Below are 17,873 nucleotides of genomic sequence, written 5' to 3' on the forward strand. Positions count from 1 at the left end.
TCTCAAGATCTTACAGGTGATCAAGTGGGATATGAATCCGGTCAGGCTAACTCCAGAGCAACCTTTTTAAAACCGCTGCGATGAGCCAAGCAGAGAAAATTGGTTTGCAAAGTGCTGTTTTGATTTTTACGGCTGCGGTTGAGCCCGCGTGTGGGTCGCGACCCGAGCGAGGGTGGAGCAGGGGTCATTGGGCGCCCGGCCCGGTCCAGCCAGGTCAAACCTCCACTCGGGGACTCGGAGGCGGTGCCTCAGGCCCCGCCCCTTACCTGTAGGTCCCGCCCCTCGAATCTTCCAACTGAGTGCTCCGCCGGTGGGCGGGGCCAGGTGCAGTCGGGGGGATGTGGGCGGGTCCTGGCGCGTGAGTGGCAGGAGCGAGCGGGCGCTGTCGGCTCCGCCCCTCGAGCCTCGCGGCGGAGCCGGGCGGTCCCCGGGCGGCCGGGGCGGCGGCGGCGCTGGGGAGGGCGGGCCGGGGCGGGGCGGCCGGGCGGCCGGGGCGGGGCCACGCTCAAGCCCAGCGTCCCGCTCCCATGGCCGCCCCCGGCTCCCTGCGCTGCCCCCTCTCCCCCGGGCCGCGCCCCAGGGCCCCGCACTGACGGCCCATGGCGCCGCCCGCCGCCCGCCTCGCCCTGCTCTCCGCCGCCGCGCTCACGCTGGCCGCCCGGCCCGCGCCCGGCCCCGGCCTTGGCCCCGGACCCGGTGAGTGAGCGAGCCCCCCGCCGCCGCCTGTCCCTCGCGGAGCCCGCCCAGGGGCCCAACTTCCTCGCCCCTGCTTGGTGGGGCTCCTTTTCCAGCCCCTCCGCGACGCCCCTCGGACTAGGCGGCCCTTCTCCTCAGGCCCCTCCGCGACGCCCCTGGCCGGCGCCCTCTGTGCCTCAGTACCTCAGACCCTTTCCTCAGGCTCCTCAGCGACGCCCCCCCCGGCCGGGAGGTCTCCCCTCTCAGGGCCTCGCACCCCCAGCCCAGTTCAAGTCCCTTGGGGCGACTCGCCCCGCTTGGGGACGCTGCCCCACCCCCACCCCAAGCCCCTCAGCGACACCCCGGGCCAGGACGCCCTCCGCAAGCCCCACAACGACGCCCCCCGGTCCCTTTCCCTCCCACGTCCGCGGGCCCAGCGCCTCCCGGCTCCTGAGCGGGTGCCGAGAGGCGACGAGAGCGGGCGCCTGGCCCCTCTGCCCGGGTCTGCGCCCCGCTAGCCCAGCTCTAATCTGCGCCTCGTGAGGAGTCGAGTTGAGCTGCCTGTCCTGCTAGTAGAGGCAGATCTGGGTCCCGAGACGACCGGCTCTGCCCTGCCTGCACGTCCCCCCCCATCCCGCCCCCCGGGGCCCGCTTTGAACTTCCCGGGGACTCAGGTGCAGGTCCAGCGTGGGGAGAGGAAGAAAGGAAGGGGGTGATGGCAAACGTCTCCCTTACAGAGTTTAGTGTGCTCGTCGTGCGAGTGCAGTGCAGAGCCCCCGTTTCCCGTAGGTATCTCCACACTTTAAACAGGGTCACCCGCTTCCCAGGCCAAGGTCAAGGCCAGGTTTTCCCCACATAGCGCCCTAGACCAGGATGGAAGCTGGAACTTGCTTAGCTTGTCCTCACACCCTTCCTTGCAGCAGAACTCTCCCAAGTTGAAGAGCAGGCAAGAGGGCGTTGTCTGGCCCAGGGACCTTCCTCAGCAGGTTGTTCAAGTGTGGAGAATTGGACATGAGGGAAAGGGGTGGGAAAAGTCCATTACAGATTTGCCTGAGTGGGAAAACTCAAGCCTCTGGGTTCTCCACCCAAAGTCACAGACTGTGATGTTTGAGAGACAGGATTTTGCTGCTGAAAGAAAACTCTGGGTTGCTTTGTTTACTTGCCAGCTTGGTTTCCTGATAAAGATCAAGTTTAGTGTTGTCACTTACTGGGTGACTTTGGGCTGTGCCTCTCTGAGCCTCAGTTTCCTCATCTGTAAAGGAGGGATGATGGTAATTCCCTTGCTGGGTGTGTGAAGATTAAAGGATATACTGCAGGTAACACACCCACATACAGCAGGCAGTCACTGAACACATTTAAAAATTCTTTTTATAGTGCTTCACAGTTTGCCAAGTGCTGGACACCTCCTTTGCGCTGGGAATGCTCTGAGCTTCCAATCTGATTAAACCCCGTAAAAGGCAAAGCTTGGCTTTAGAGAGAGAGGTAGAAGGGGGCTCTCCAAGTGCTGTAAAGCTTAGGCTCAGGAAGGGGTTTCTGAGTGATCAGTGGCCTCTTAAGGGGATGTCTACAAAAACTTCTGCAAAAGTTTGATCACTTTTACTGTTTACCGTATGTGAGGAATGACGGAGGAACTTTCTGAGAGCCAGGATATGTCAACATAACTGTAACCTAGTAACCCCTTAGCTCCACTTTGCCATCTCTGTGGTCAGGATTTAATGTCCTCTATGGAGAGAGGTAAGGGTGGAAATAAACTGATTCCTCTCCTGGAAAGGGCAAAGTAATAGCTCTGAAAAGTGTTCAGGGAGCCTGCTGCGTGCTTATGCTCGTTGGAAGGTGGCACCCTTCTCAGGCACCTTTGCTTCAGTAGAAAGGATCAAGTGCAGCAGCCCTTATGTCACGTGAACCTCAGACCTCGGCATGCTTTTATTGGAGGGTATGGGGTTTGTGTGTGCCTGTGTGCTCGCTTAGTCCTGAAGTCCTGCAACCCTATGGACTATAGCCCACCAGGCTTCTCTGTCCATGGGATTTTTCAGACAAGAATATTGGAGTGGGTTGCCGTTTCCTCCTCCAGGGGATCTTCCTGACCCAGGGATCAAACTCAAATCTCCTAAGTCTCCTGCATTGGCAGGCGGATTCTTTACATTGAGCCACCTGGGAAGAGTGGGTCTGGGGTAGGGACAAATAAATAACCATTATGAAATGATTTCTGATAACGCCCATCTTCCCAATTCAGTGAGCCTCATCAGCTTTTCTCTCTACCATCTTGATATAATACATCAGTGCCTTTGTGACTTTTCCTCTTTAGTTCCAGTGCAATTTGGGGGAGATACCACATGGTCTTTCTTCACCATCACATCCTGTCTATAGCCTACCCACTAGTTTTTAAAAATCCTTTCCAATAAAAAACATGTTTTACTCTGAAGATATGTCAGGCTTGCCATTTCATATTTTTGATACTGTAATTTTCTCTAAAATTTTGTGGATGGAAAAAATTATTTCAGTACTTACATTCTGCATAATTTTGTAATATTTAAATTACTGGTGGTTTGCATTTTTGAATGCTGACTTTATGAAAACAGTTAGCTCATTCCCTATCAGTGATACTTCTAATTACAATGTATAGCCAACCCCAAATAATCTCCCTTCTCTTCATCCTTTGAGATCCTCTCCTTTCCCTCATAACTGATAAGGAAGGATGTAGAAGTTAGTGGTGGAATCTAGACTCCCTCTTCAAGGAGAAAGGCAGCCAGGGCCATGGACTCTCCCGACGTGGACTCCCATCTGGAATTTACTAACCTGCAGGGGACAGCTAGAGGTAGGAAGAGAAGGCTGGGTGGACTTTAGCTCTGAGTTTTCCGCTGAAGGCAAATACCTTCAGTGTTTCACCTTCACCATCAGTGTTTCTCCACATTTAGGGCCTGCTGGGTGTGCATAACATTTGCTGTGAACATAATTTTATAGTTCATACTCATTCTCCTCCAGCTCCTCATCTAGAATTTGTCCCATTAGACAGTAATGTGTCTTGCCCTAAAACCTGTGAGTTCAGTTAACAGTTAGAACTTCATACTGTACAGAGCTTTGCCCCTTGTGGGGACTCCATTAATGTTAATAGGATTACCTGCAAAAAACCTGCCTCCCAATTCCGGAGACAGGATTTCAATCCCTGGGTTGGGAAGATCCCCTGGAAGAGGAGATGGCACCCCACTGCAGTATTCTTGCCTGAAGAATCCCATGGACAGAGGAACTTGGTGGGCTACATGGGACGGCAAAGAATCGAACATGATTGAAGGGACTTAGCATGAACGAACAGAAGGGCTGAGAGGAATGAAGGGGACCAATGTGCATGCCAGTTTCTTTTATGCTTTTAGTATTTTAAGAGACAGGGAAACAGTCAAAACTGACCCGGCATCAAAGAACTCTCATCTTTTTGTGAAAACTTCTCACTCCTCAACAAAGCTATTTAAGTGTTTGAGATATGTAATGAGACCTTTTATAAATCTTACAGCAAAAAGAAGTTCAGTTTAAGCTCACTGCTAAGAAACAGCAAGTCGGTACATTTAATAGAGATATTCTTGATATGCTTACTTATGATTTAGGTTATTAGGATCAAAGGCAATCAGTGATGAAGGTAAAATATATTGCTTTCAATTGCTTCACAGTGTACAGATTAGGAATTTGGTGTGATGGGCAATATATCGTCTTTAGTGTAGAATTTTCAAGCCTGTAATGCCATCTGAGGTCTAGATCAGGTGTCGGCAATCATTTTTTATAAAGCGCTAGACAGTAAATAATTGGGGTTTCGTGGGCCATGTACTGTCTGCTGCAATTACTCAACTCTGGCTTTGTAGGGCAAAAGAGGCCATAGACAAAATGCGAATGAATGAGAGTGGCTGTCTTCCAATAAAACTCACATGGACACCCACATTCGAATTTCGTGTAATTTTTATGTGTCACAAGTTTTAGTTTTTTCAACCATTTAAAAGTTTAAAAAGCATATTTTAGCTCATAGGACATACAAAAACAGGCAGTGGGCCAGAGTTGGCTTACAGGCTGTACTTGACCAAGTCCTGCTCTAGGTCCATATGTATTGATGGTTTTTTTCCCACTGTTCACTGGTCTGAACAGGTGACAAGGAGGCAAATGATTTTGGTGAATGAATGAACCTTTTACCTGTTACTGGTAGCTGACTTTAAAAGACTTTTGAGAAATGGTTGAAAAGGTAAATTTTATGTATATTTTACCACGATTAAAAATAATGTGTCCAGGAGGGAACATACATTTAGATCTTTACTAAGACTTAAAAAAAAAAAAAAAGCTTTAAAAAGAAATTCAGTGTGGTTCAGTGTGCAGTACATAAAGAAAATAGAGCCTGCCTCAGAACCAGTCCAGGGTTTGTTCAGCTATGCAGATGTTGCTTGGATCAAACTGTTGAGAGATCTGTTTCTCAGAGGAAAGCCCAGGCAGCAGGTGGCACCAGCCCTGAGATATAAAAAAAAAAAGCCAGGAAAAAAAAAGAGAAAACAAACTTCTAGCATTTTCCTAAACAGTTGAGTTTTATTTCCATGGTTCTATCGTCATTTTTATAAAGTGGCCTTTAGAAAAACAACAATGTGTTTAGCATGACTGATTATTTTAAAACATTTTTGAAAAAAACAAAATGAAACAAACATACCAAGTTGATTGTATTTGTACTGTGGAACAGTTAATGCAAAACACTTGTGAGAGGCCGGAAGTTTGGATCTGCAGCTTTTGTCTGGGTTTTTGCCTCCTGAATAAGGACAACAGAGGAGGAAGTGAATGTGTTTCTTAGCAAGCTACCTGTGCAGGGTTTGAGGTGAGGTCTCCTCAAGCCCCCTGTCGTCACCTGGCAGGTTAGCTGCTGGCTGACTCCTGGTGAATGGGTGAGAACTCTGACTGACATTCTCCCATGTTATTTTGATCTTGAGAATCCAGCTGGAACCCAGAAGCGTGAGTCTAGGAGAGGAGCCCACGGTCACTCTGTATTTTTACCCCTTTCTCTGTTGTCTTCAGTGTCTTCCTCTCAAGATAGCAGTGCTTCTTCCCCAGACCTCACCTCTGGGACCTTATCCTGGATTGAGATTGAACAGAGAAAGCAAAGAAGCCCTTGTAGAAATGTCAGAAGGTTGCCCCTCTTCAGAAATGGCCACTCCACAGAAACCTGCCTTTTCCTTCTCTATGGAAATCTTCCCACTCCCCACCTGCCTTTAAACCACTTTCTAGGTAAACACCTCCCTCGCCTGGACTTGCACCAGTTTGAAGAGGAATGAGGTTGGGGACTAGGAAGAACTTTATAGACAAAAGATTTCAGGCCACCTCCTACACAAGGCTGCGTCTCCCTCCTACTTATAACAGTACCCTCTCGGAGCTGCCCCTTTGCTGGGCCCAGCTTCTAGTTTCTCTCACCACTGATTTAATCCCTGGCAAGTAGCCAGAGCATTAAACTTTTATTGTTCAATTTTCCACGAGGGCGGGGTCCCACTTCTAGTGGGCTGAAGAAGCTTCCAAACCAGAGTGTCACACCGCATTAGCAACTTCAGACTTTGAGGGCTGGACTCCTTTCAGTTTGGTTAGATTCTTGGTTAGAACCAGAGCAGTGTACTCACTCAAAGTTTGAAAGCTAGGAAATAATAAAAACAGCAGAGGCAACTTTTAAAGATGATTCAGAACAATTGTGGCGTTGACTTACAGGACTAACTCTCCCCAGTTTCTTGATATCTTCCAAACAAATGTTAAGTGGCTATCCATGTTCTTTGGTGTCCTGACGTTGGATGAAAATATGGCAGCCAAGTAGTTCTATTCTAGAACAGTAGGGATTGTTAACCAGTGTCATCATAGTATGTAAATTACTTGCTGCTGTTCAATCTATAAAAATTCATCTTCAAAGAAAATTATTGGACTGGTAAAAATATTTTTAATAATGACCACAGAAGCCATATTTGTTTTTCTTTGATGTTCTTCCGAAGACGACTTCTGGTTTTAATCAGATTGTTCCCACATAAAATACAGTGGAAATCTACAGTAATAAAATCCCTATTCGTATGTCTATGGGGAAATAAACAGGATGGGGACTGTCCTTTTAAGGGGCTTTCCCCTTCCTTTTCCCCAGACTCAAAGCCTCTATTACTGGTGGGTGTTTTGGCATCAGTTAAGGGCCTTCAATCCTTCCCTCCCTCCATGTTTTGCTCTTTCATTAAAGTGTTTCTGTTGTCTAATTATATCCTTTCAATCAAATTAGAGACTGCAGCATCTGGTGAGGGCCATAACTGCTGCCATCTGCACCTCGTATATACAGGCCTTTTCAGCTGAGAATCACTCAACTTCCAAATGGCAGGAAGAGATTTGGAAAAAGTTTAGTTGGAAGGGAGGTTAACTTAAAAGGAGTGTCTTCAAAGGCTGGGTGCGTCTCCCTGCTTTGTGATGTGTGCACTGCCATGCACAACTTCATCGGCTTGGCTCACCAAGCTTCTGGCCAATGAAGGGTTTCTGATTGTCTTAGCTGAAATAACTAGTCCTCTCATCCTTCTTACGGGCCTGAGAGGGCCCCGGGCTGAGCTGAAAATTTCTCCCTTGAGAAGAATCTTTTGTTCTGTGACCACTGGTTAATGGGTATGACACTCTCTGTTTATCTGACCATTTCTTCTAATTCAGTGGTTTCAACTGGAGATTTGTGCCCCCAAGGGACATTTGACAATATCTGGAGACACTTTTGCGGTGGGGAGGGGTACGCTACTGGCATCTAGCAGGTAAAGGCCAGGGATGCTGCTGACAATCCTGGAATGCACAGGACAGCGCCCCTCTACAGGATTATCCAACCTGAAATGTCATTCGTGCTGAGATTGAGAAACTCTGTCCTAATCATGTAATTCTTTTGCCCTTCTCTGTGGCCTCAGAGTAGGCGACTCTGATCAATATCTTTTTTCACTCTTAAGAAAATAGATTCTTCATCCATATCTAAACTCCTTAAGCATTTCTGTGAACAGGGCTTCAGAAATCTCAGTGGAGTAAGGAGGTCTGTGGGTCACCGTATGTTTCCAGTTTCTCTAGAGTAAGAGTGCCAGATTAAATACAGGACACTCAATTAAATTTGAATTTCAGATAAACAGTAATTTTTTATGTGTTTGTCTCATGCAATATTTGGGAATACTTATCTTAAAAAATCATTAGTTGTTTATCTGAAATTCCAGTTTAACTGGGCATTCTGTACTTCCATTTGCTAAATCTGGCGACCAAATTCTTGATCCATGAAACATTGCCTGAAACTTTAAACCTTTGACCAACAAATCAGTCTGTTGGCCACCATCTGTCCTCGTTGTTCTGAGCGACTAGAGGTGACAACGATGCCTGTTCTTGTTTGTAGTCAGCGCTGAACTGAGACTTTCCTTCTGCCTCAAGCTGTCTCCATGGCCAGGATTTCTGAAACTTGTCTCTTGAGTCATATCTTTATCTTGGAACTGACTAACAAATGTTATCAAATGTCTACTGTATGCCCCGCATCTCTGACTAGGACTTGTCGCTGTGCCAAATCATAAAGGATAACTTTGTTGCTTTGGGTTTAATTTAAAGATGTGCTCTAAAAATACACTGGGGCTTCCCAGGAGGCTCAGCGGTAAAAGAATCTGCCTGCCAGTGCAGGAAACTCAAGAGATGCGGGTTCGATCCTGGGTCAGAAAGATCCCCTGGAGTAGGAAATGGCAACCCACTCCAGTGTTCTTGCCTGGAATACTGAGCCTGGCCGGCTACAGTCCATGGGGTCGCAAAGAGTCGGACACGACTGATCATGCACTCCCCTAAAATACACTGTCTACCTGGTAGTCAGCTAGCTCCTCATTCAAGGGCTGTTGTATTTATTTGCCCACCCCATATCAACCAAGGGAAGCTGAATAGCCCAGAGCCTGGCTTCCATGGAGCATTGGCTGCCCTCCAGGATTCCATTATTGGGGAACTTTCTCACTGTCTGAAATTAAAAATCGGGCACAGGCAATACTCATGAAACTTGTCCAGAAGCTGGATTGTATCAGTTCTCCTTTTTAGTCTGATCAAGAACTTCAGAAGGTGTGAAAGTGTTGCTCATGTGATGGTTAGCCTCGGTGTAGATTCCCAGGTGTCTCCTGTTGCAAGCAAACTCAGAATAGAAACAGATGTATTCGTTGCAAAGAGGGCTGCTCATGCCCTGTTACAAACAATTCTACCATGGATTCCATTTAAATAGCAGATTCCCTTGGTTTAAATAGCAAGCATTTGATTTTCAAATACTTTGATTTACATAAACTTTCCTGGAACTTCTCGCGGGTCATTTCGCAGTATGGTACCGACAGCCAGGGTGGAGGCCCAAACTGGTAAGGAAGCCTGGGCTCTCTCAACATGTCCATCTTGGGTTCCCCCCAGCCCTCCATACACCTGCTCCCCTCACTCAGCAGATGTCTGCCAGGCACGTTCTGTGTGGTCTGTAGTTGCTGAGAGTACAGAGATGAGTGAGCCACTCAGGAGGCTTGCGGGCTAGCGGAAGCAGGGCCGGGTGCTTCTGGAGCAATTACAGTTCAAGATGATCAAGTCTTAGAAGAGTTGGGACAACAGGCGCTGTGGGACTTGTTTTAGAGCCTATGGTTTCCATAGGAGTGTAGTGCTATCTCTGGACCCTGAGCTTTCAAATAGTTCTCCAGCATTTGTCTTATGTTCTGATCCTTTAGAGTTGACTTATGATGCACTAAGTTATTGTCCATCAGAGAAGTGGACTTTGAACTTGAAAAGATCGTATTATGCTTCCCAGTTCCTTACGTGAAAACTCTAGTGTGAAATTTTATTTCAAGATTGAAGAGGATATTCAAAAGTAAATATTTAAGTAGACCCACTGATGCTCAAGCATTACTGAGAGGGTGCCATCACCATGTTGTGATAGAATATGTCCTGCTGGTACTGGCAGAAAAGTCCACAGTTAATTAATGAAAAGTTTTCCTTAGAGTTCTGCTGAGCTAGTGACTTCTGAGAGAGTTCATGCTTTCACTGAAGCTTGGCCTAATCTTTGTGTATATGTTGGTGGGTGAATGATCATTCTTTATTTATTTATTTATTTTGGCTGCATCAGGTCTTAGTTGTGGCACGCAAGTTACATTGCCCAGAGACATATGGGATCTTACTTCCCTGACCAGAGACCAAATCCCGGTTCCATGTATTGCAAGGCAGATTCTTAACCAGTGGACCACCAGGGAAGTCCCTCATTCTTTCTGAAAAGCCATCCCCTGGTCTTCAATTTGGTGAGCGTACTTGTTTATAATATCCTACAGAATGACTGTCAGTTCCTCAAGCGCTGCCGCATGTTCATGGTGACTCTTCCCGGCAGAAACACATGCTTCACCATGACAGACGCGCATGCTGTCCAGTGGGTCCTCCCTGGGTAAGAGGAGAGCATGTTCCAGATGAGACCCAGACTGGGGGCTGGAGCCCGAGCAGCCCCGCATTCAGGGCCTGCTCTGCTTTGATAGTTACCTGTTTTTTCAGATTATTATATAACAAGTATAAAAGTTTTTTCATGGGTCTTTTGAATTTAAATCTGTGGTCCATTGCTTAGTATAGGTTCAGTGTTTCTTAGAACAGTCTTTTAATCAAGTATTTTATCTGTTAATGAGTTGGGAAGATCCCCTGGAGTGGGAAATGGCAACCTGCTCCAATATTCTTGCCTGGAAATTTTCATGGACAGAGAAGCCTAGTGGACTAGAGTCCACAGGGTTGCAAAGACTGAGCAACTGAGCAACTTATTCATCTGTTATGAATAAGCTGGAGATTCAAATAGAAGACCTCAGGTCCTCTTCTAAAAGTATACATTCTTTAGTTAAAATAACTTTGAGAGGTACAGGATGCTGTTTTTAAGCACACTGTTCCTATGAATGAAAAGGAACATCTGAAAGATATTTTAATAGAAACGCTACTGATAAGTTAAATAATTACAGTGATTATTTTGTGGCAGTTCTACTTTGGGCAAAGTACAGAACTCCTTTTTCCTGTGGTCATTTGAACTGTGAATACATAGTCCAAGAACATGGTACATGAATGTCTGTCTTGATTTTAGATGAGTGAATTTATGGTTGATTGAGTTTGATCATAGTTCTTGAAAAAGAAACTAAGGTAGATTAATTGTAAAACAACATGTTAGTATTTTCAAGGTGTCCTTTCAAAAAAATTTAATATGGGAAATTTAGAACATATACAAAAATAGAAGAGTGTAAGGAAGTCATTATGTATCTATCTCCCAGCTTCCATGATTATCCACCAAGGCCAGTATTATTTCATTTGTATCCCTTTGATTCCTACAACTGGATTATTTTGTAACAAATCTCAGATATCATATCATTTCATCTGTAAATATTTCAGTATGCATCTGTAAAGGATAAGAACCCTTTTCAAAAACATAATACCACTACCATTGTCACAGCTAAAAAATTTAACAATAATTTCTTAGTATCATCAAATATCCAGTCCATTAATCAGTGTTTAAATATTCCTGATTCTCTCATGGGTGTTTTTTATAGTTCAAACAAGGATCTGGACAAGATGCATTTAGGTGATCTGACTCTCTTAACCTAAGTCTCTATTCGCCTAGAAGTTTCCCCTTTTTTTCTTTTTTCTTTGACATATATATATGTTGAAGATGTAGCTTCTTCTAAGCAAAAAAGAGTGCTTAAGAGCCCCTCCAGAGGCAGGGCCCACATGGGAGGCGAGTTTTGTTTTTTTTGTTTTTTCCTGAAGAATCGTTGCTTCCATTAGAGAAACAGAGCATTGTAAGGTTAGAAGAGATTTTTAGTCATTAAGCCTTTCCTGTCACATTACCTCAGACTTTTGCATCTCTGTCCTATTTTGTTAGAATCCTGAGATTAGGGTTTAGAGTGAGGGGACGTTGGCTTCAGTCCCCTCATTTCACAAGTGAGGAAGTGGAGACCCAAATCCAGGTGATTTCTTTAAACCTCACAGAGTCAGCTGCTTACCTAGCATCACTTCCTCTTTCTGCAAGTGATTCTTTATGCACCATGTGTATAGAAGGCCTCCTCCTTCCCCACAGACTAGCCTCTCTCTGGGGATCTAGCTCGAGATCACGATCACTTGCCTCCTTGTAATCGTGGGAATCCCTGCCCTTGGGGAGCCATCGATGTTAAAGCCCCATCAGGGTGAGAAAAGCTGAGAACCCCTGCCTTCCCAGGGCCACACACTTCTTGACCGCCAGGTTCCATGTAATTGAAATAAGCATTCCTGAAGTGCCTTTGAGTGTCTGAGGGCAAAAGATGATTTTGTCAGGGACTGCAGGCATTGAGGACCTACACGCAAGTTCCCGCCAGACACCAGTCTGTATTGGAAACGCACCAGGTGTGTTGTGCAAACATCTGACGACACTCTTATGTCACCATCTAAGTATTAAAAGGAGCTTTTTCCACTTCAGCCTTGTATTTCTATAATCTACCTATCTGCCAAACTTGATAGATATCTTTTAAAAGAACAGAACAGAAGATATTCCTGCTGAAAAATATTTTCTGCCTTATTTTAAGATGCCATAATTCAATTTAATGCTTGTTGATTCATTGATTTCAAACTAGGCTAAAACCAGCCAGATTCTTCCAACATAGGATTGATAGAGATGCTGAATGGTTCTATGTGGAACAGAAACTCGACTTTGATGGATTAAAAACAGTGACTCTCACAAACACCACATAAACAGAGATCTAACTAGTAATTAGCTACCAGAAAACTAGGAAAATTCAAGACTCAGGATGAGAAAAAATTTCTGTTTCTCAATAGTGTGGTTAGGAATGGTTCAGGGAAATAGTGTCGTTAGGAATGACTTGGAGCTTCATTGAGAGCTTACTCTTCAACTTTATTAAATATTGTTGAGGAGTAGAATGTCTTTTGCTTTCCCACCACTATCTCATATATGTCAAGTTTTAATTATTTTAACAGAATACCTCATTAGAGTTTTAAACATGAACTTTAAAAATTCAGTGTATATACAACCCATCAAGGGTTAAATTGCCTGAGACTCTTAACTTGACATTTTCCTCACTTATAAGTACAAATATTGAATTATGTGATTTCAGTAGCATATATAGACAGACATGTTTCATCACACAGTTGGAATTTTAAGAAAAGCATATACGTTTTTCGCCTTACCTTTTATCCACTGAATGCTGGGATTCAAAATAGGGTTCAAATCATATATTTTTTTTCCTTTTATTTATCTATTTTTAATTAATTTTTATTGGAGTATAGTTGCTTTACAGTGTTGAAAAGTTTCTGCTCTACAGCAAAGTGAATCAGCTATACGTGTACATATATCCCCTCCTTTTCCAACGTTACATATTTTTTTCTCTGCATGGTAGCCTGGCAACTGTCAACAGAATTGTGAATAGCAGAATGGTGTGCCTGTCCATCCGTGGCATATTGCCTTTTATAGCTATGTATTTTTATGGGGTAAACTACATGATCGTGATTGTTACAGTACTTTCAAAGTTATAATAACGTTTAATTTTTTTACACTGTTTAGTTACATAGTAATACACTTTATTTACATAATAATGATTTATGGGGCACCTATTGTGTGCTAGGCACTTTACTTGCAGCTCCTCTGATTTTTCCAGTTGTCCCAAGCTATTAATAATCGAATCCCTCTTTGTACCAGTGAAGAAACTGAGGCTCAGAGTTCAGCTGCATGCCTGCAGCTTGTAAACCACAGAGCTGAGCTCTAACTCCAGCCGGTACCATGCTCTTTCCGTGCTAGAAGTTTTTCTTGCTAGAAAGTAAGTGAGAAAAGTATTTGACTTAAACTGTTTCATAACCCTGGAGACTAAACATTCAGTCCTGGAAGTTTACATGTGCATGCGCGTCTATTCTGTAGGTGTCACTTGTTCAGATGGTCAGGGCTGCATAGAAGGGCTTCAGGGGCTCCATGAGCACTTCTGAAACTGTAAACTGTTGTGTATGTGATCGTTGTCTGGGGAATCAGATCCCTGTCTTTCAGCCTGTTCTCCAAGAGGTCTCTGTGTATGTAAAAGGATTAGGACTCCTGATCTCGCTGACTGCCCTCGTTTCAGAGATAAAGAAACTTGAGTTGCAGAAGGGATGTGCTGTGAAGGCGGTACAGCCACCAGGTCAGAGCCAGAGCAGGACGGGCCCGCGCCCGTCAGCATCCTCCTCTGACCACAAGTGCATCTCCAGTTTTTAAAAAATAAATGCCACAAGCCATACTTTGAAGGATTTTGGTGATGGAGAAAAAGATAAGGCATCGCCAACTTAAAAAGGCAGAATTAATCCCAAGTGCTTCAGGCTTGTGTCTGATTTAAGGGCTGTTTTCCTCAGTCCCCCAAAACAAAAGACTTGGGGTTCTCTGATAGAGAGGAAAGGTCCAACAGAGATGAATAGAGTGGGCTCCAGCTAGAGAAGACAGGCAGGACATAAAGCAGTGCTTTTCACAGCTTATGATCCCTTCCTTCTCAAAACTCCTTCTCCATCCAAGATCCCACCTCCCAGACTGCGCTCTGTCAGCCATCACGGCTGGCCCTTCTTCCAGGCCTGAAATGCAGCAGGGCCCCAGGGCATGGCCCAGATGTCCTCTCTCTCCACACAGGCGCCGTTACCGCCACACTTCTGGATCTGTCCTTGGCTTCTTTCCTCAACCCTGGGCTCATCTAGCCCATCTACTTACTCTCTTCTCTCCATCCAGTTTTTCGGTCCAAAACCAAAGCCTTGATTCTACCCACAAGATACTGTGCCTCTCGGGTCCGCTCCATCGCAGTACATGGCAGCACCATTCACCCAGCTGCCCAGGCCTACCTCCTCGGTGTTGTCACCAAATGCTCTTTCTTTGGGACCCTGTATTCATCAAACCCCTGCTCCCCAGCAAATACTTTGGTTCTACCTTCAAAATACATCCAGAGTCCAGCCACTTCTTCCTACCCTTCAGCTGCCAGCCTGGCCCAGGCCACCCTTCTTTCCAGCCCATCATCTGCACCAGCCACCTAGGGTCCCCTTGCCACGTGCTTGGCACGCTCTTCACAGCGCCTCCTCCTCCCGGCGGCTACAGTTCCGCTAAAGGATAAATCTGATCACATCACTTCTCTGCTCAAAGCCCTCCAATGACTTCCTCTCATTCTTAGAACAAAAGCCAAAATCTAACTTATATGGCCTTCAAGACCTGACACATCCTGGTCTTGCCTGGCCCCTCCTCTTTGTGTCCCACCCACCCTTCCCAGCATACTCGCCCTACTCTGGCTGGGTCAGAGGAGCGGCCTCGCACTTTCCTGAAGAGTCTATGCAGTTTTCCGGGTTTGTGCCTGCCATGCCCTCTACCCAGAAAGTCCTTCTTGTGTCATTTACTGTTTGCTTCCTCTTCTTGTCCACATCTTTGTACAAACATCTCCTTTCCAGGCCCTTCCTAAAAGAGAACTCCCAATGTTCCACCTTCATCTCCTTACTCCATTTTCTCTTGTTGCACACTGCACTGGCTAGCGTTGACTTTGATTGGTGTATTATGAGCGTGAAGCCCTGTTAGCATGTGAATGCAGAGTGTTCACCACACGGTCCCAGAGCTGTGAATAGTGCCAGACACATAGTAAGTGTTGAATAAATATTTGTTGAATGAATTAATGAATAATATCCTGGACATTAGATTTATTGCTTTTGCTCATTCTCTTTCACCGAATGCATAAATATTACAACCAGCCATGTGATAGTTTATTTTTTATTGGTTTAAGCCTCTCCTTGCTTGTCTAGCCAAGGCTTGGGTCAGTTTCCCAGCGGTAAGAAACAAGGTTGCCAGGGTCCCCATTGCCTAGTGCCCACCCTGGTACTCTGATGAAATCAAGATGCACACATAATTAATCCCCCGCCCCCAACACACACACACAGTTGACATGCACTGGGCAAGTCTGCTCAAAAAATAATTGTCAAATCTGGTAACACTGCCTCAGTTTCCCTAGTGTAATTAAGAACAAGACTAGGTCTGGGAGGAGCAGACTAAAGCCAACAGGCTTGCTCGTACCCATCCCATCTCTCAGATGCCACTTCATCCCATTCCAGAGGGCTGGCCCTTGTATGGATGGCCACCACGTTCTTCTTCAGATCAAGTCATCAGGGAACACTGACCCACTGCCCTGCAGATTGCTGTCTACTGCTAAGGCTTTCCGTTGGTCAGCCCACATTTGTGGCTCCCAAGCCCCTCCTCAGTCACTTTCGATAGGGGAAAAAGATGTATTAACACATAGAAATAAGATTCTAGTAACTGGCAGAGATTGGCATAATGTTCTTAGAATCATCACCAGGGCAGATTTTTAGGAATATAGGTTCCCAGGTCCTGCTCTAACCCTGAGACTGGGTAGGGCTCTGGTGTGATGAGCCCACACGCACAGTCTCTCTCTCTCCAGCAGATCATATATATTCCTAGTGATGGTAAGTGCTACGAAGCAAACAAATGAAGGGCAGAGAAACAGGAGTGGAGATGGTGGGGAAGGGCTTTCTGAGGAGATAATGTTTAGTCTGTGATGGGAAGTATTAGGGGAAGAACTTTTCAGGCAGGAAATAGCGTGGTGTGTTTATAGAGTTAAAAGCAGAAGAATGTGGCTGGAGCACAGCAAATGACGAGGGGAGAGCTCGGTCGGTGGAGAGAGGGCCTGGGGCCATGTCTCGTGGGCTTCGCAGACAGGGATGAAGGCTCTGGGTTTTGTTCCCAGTGCTCACATCTCTCTGGGAGTTTTGAGCCCTGTGTGGAGAATGGGTTGTTGGGAGCACGAAAGTGGATGCTGTGGGACCCGAATCAGACCATATTGTCCTCCCATGGTGAACGGGACAAGGGTGGCGGCACCCGACGGAGAGGAGAGGGTAGTTTCAGGGAACTCGTTTGACAGAAGGCAACAGAACCCACCTGTGAGAGGAACAGGGTGAGGGAGCGCGTGGGAAAGCGCGGACGAGGCCAAGGGGATCTGTCAGAGGCAGCGTAGGGTGTGAGCACGTGCCTCAGTTGCCTCATCTATACAGTGGGAGTGCGGGCTGGTGATGAGCTGATGTAAAGCACTTAGAGCAGAGCCTGGCACTCAGTAGAACCCTGTGTAAACGTCAGCAGTGATGTGGATGGCAGTGATTTATCCAAGGTCACACAGCTGTTTGGCATCAGGTCTGGGACCAGTGGATTTTTGGCTATACTGAGCTGCCTCCTTCAGTTACCTTTGAACTTTTTAAATTCGTGCACACTCTTGGTGGAGAGTTCGGTTGACTCAGAACATGACGAGTCACCCTTCTCACAACGTGTAGGTGAAGTGCAAGGTGTCCTGTGCAGCCTGGGGTTCCTGGTTATTTTGGATGTCCATAAAACTGTGCCATTCTGGGCAAAACACAGGGCCCAGATTGGGAGAGGAAGCCGGCACAGAAGAGAGATGGTCTGCGGGTAGATTTTAGATATGTTTCAGAGTATAGACCTGCCCGTGTTATGCACGTGCTGAGGCTGGAGGAGGAGCATGCCCCACATTGGGAGCCGGAGGTGTGAGTCCTTCATGCCAGAAGTCGTGGGTCAGCACATGCCAGCAGAGGGAAAGGAAGCGAGCCAAGAATGTTACCGTAACTCCCCCAGATTGTCAGGTTCCTAGGGATACATCTTAAAGAAGTGTTTGAAGTGCTTCTATCTGTCAGTTTCAACTAAGCTAATTTTTGGAAATCGCTCTTTGTAGTGTGCCTTTCTCGTGAACCTCTGCGAATGTAATGCATGCAATATGTGGGGGGAGAATCCTCTCAGCCGAGGTTCCCATCCAACCCCCATCCCCCTCCCCCCACAAAGTCTGAAAGGCAGATTTTAGAAGCACAACTGTTGCACCTGCAAGGGTTTTGTCTTCTTATTAAAGGGACCTCAGACCATGTTGAACGTGTCCTGTAGGAAGGAATTTCAGAAGGAGGTGAAAGAAAATGCCAGCTCAGCACCTGCTCCCTCCTGTTGACTGTCTGTTTTGTGGCACCTCCGTCTCAAGCAGCATGGGGAGGACTGTTCTTCATTACTAGGGAATGTGAGTCATTCCCAGACCCGTGTGATTGGGATTCCAAAGCGTTGCTGTATCCGATGGTCTTATTAAATCCAAGTGTCAGTGCAGCCTTTCAGACCGTAGAGGAGAGCTCAGTTAGAGCTGTGCCCTGGTTCCAGTTACCACGCAGAGACGCTG

At 46.2% G+C, this 17,873-nt stretch overlaps 1 protein-coding gene across 2 annotated transcripts in view; it reads left to right on the forward strand.

Annotated features, from left to right (window-relative positions):
- Positions 1–473: 473 nt before the first annotated feature.
- The window catches only part of KREMEN1 (kringle containing transmembrane protein 1), a 54,453-nt gene continuing 37,053 nt past the window's right edge, over positions 474–17,873 (forward strand). The window contains exon 1 of one of the 2 annotated variants that reach the window (XM_069557186.1): positions 474–696. In XM_069557186.1, coding sequence (XP_069413287.1) covers positions 600–696 — 97 coding nt within the window. In that variant the 5' untranslated portion in view covers positions 474–599. The remainder of the gene's footprint in view (positions 697–17,873) is intronic. The other variant, XM_069557185.1, reaches the window with a different exon arrangement.

The sequence above is a fragment of the Ovis canadensis genome, chromosome 17 (genome assembly GCF_042477335.2).
Source record: "Ovis canadensis isolate MfBH-ARS-UI-01 breed Bighorn chromosome 17, ARS-UI_OviCan_v2, whole genome shotgun sequence".
NCBI classification, from domain to species: domain Eukaryota; kingdom Metazoa; phylum Chordata; class Mammalia; order Artiodactyla; family Bovidae; genus Ovis; species Ovis canadensis.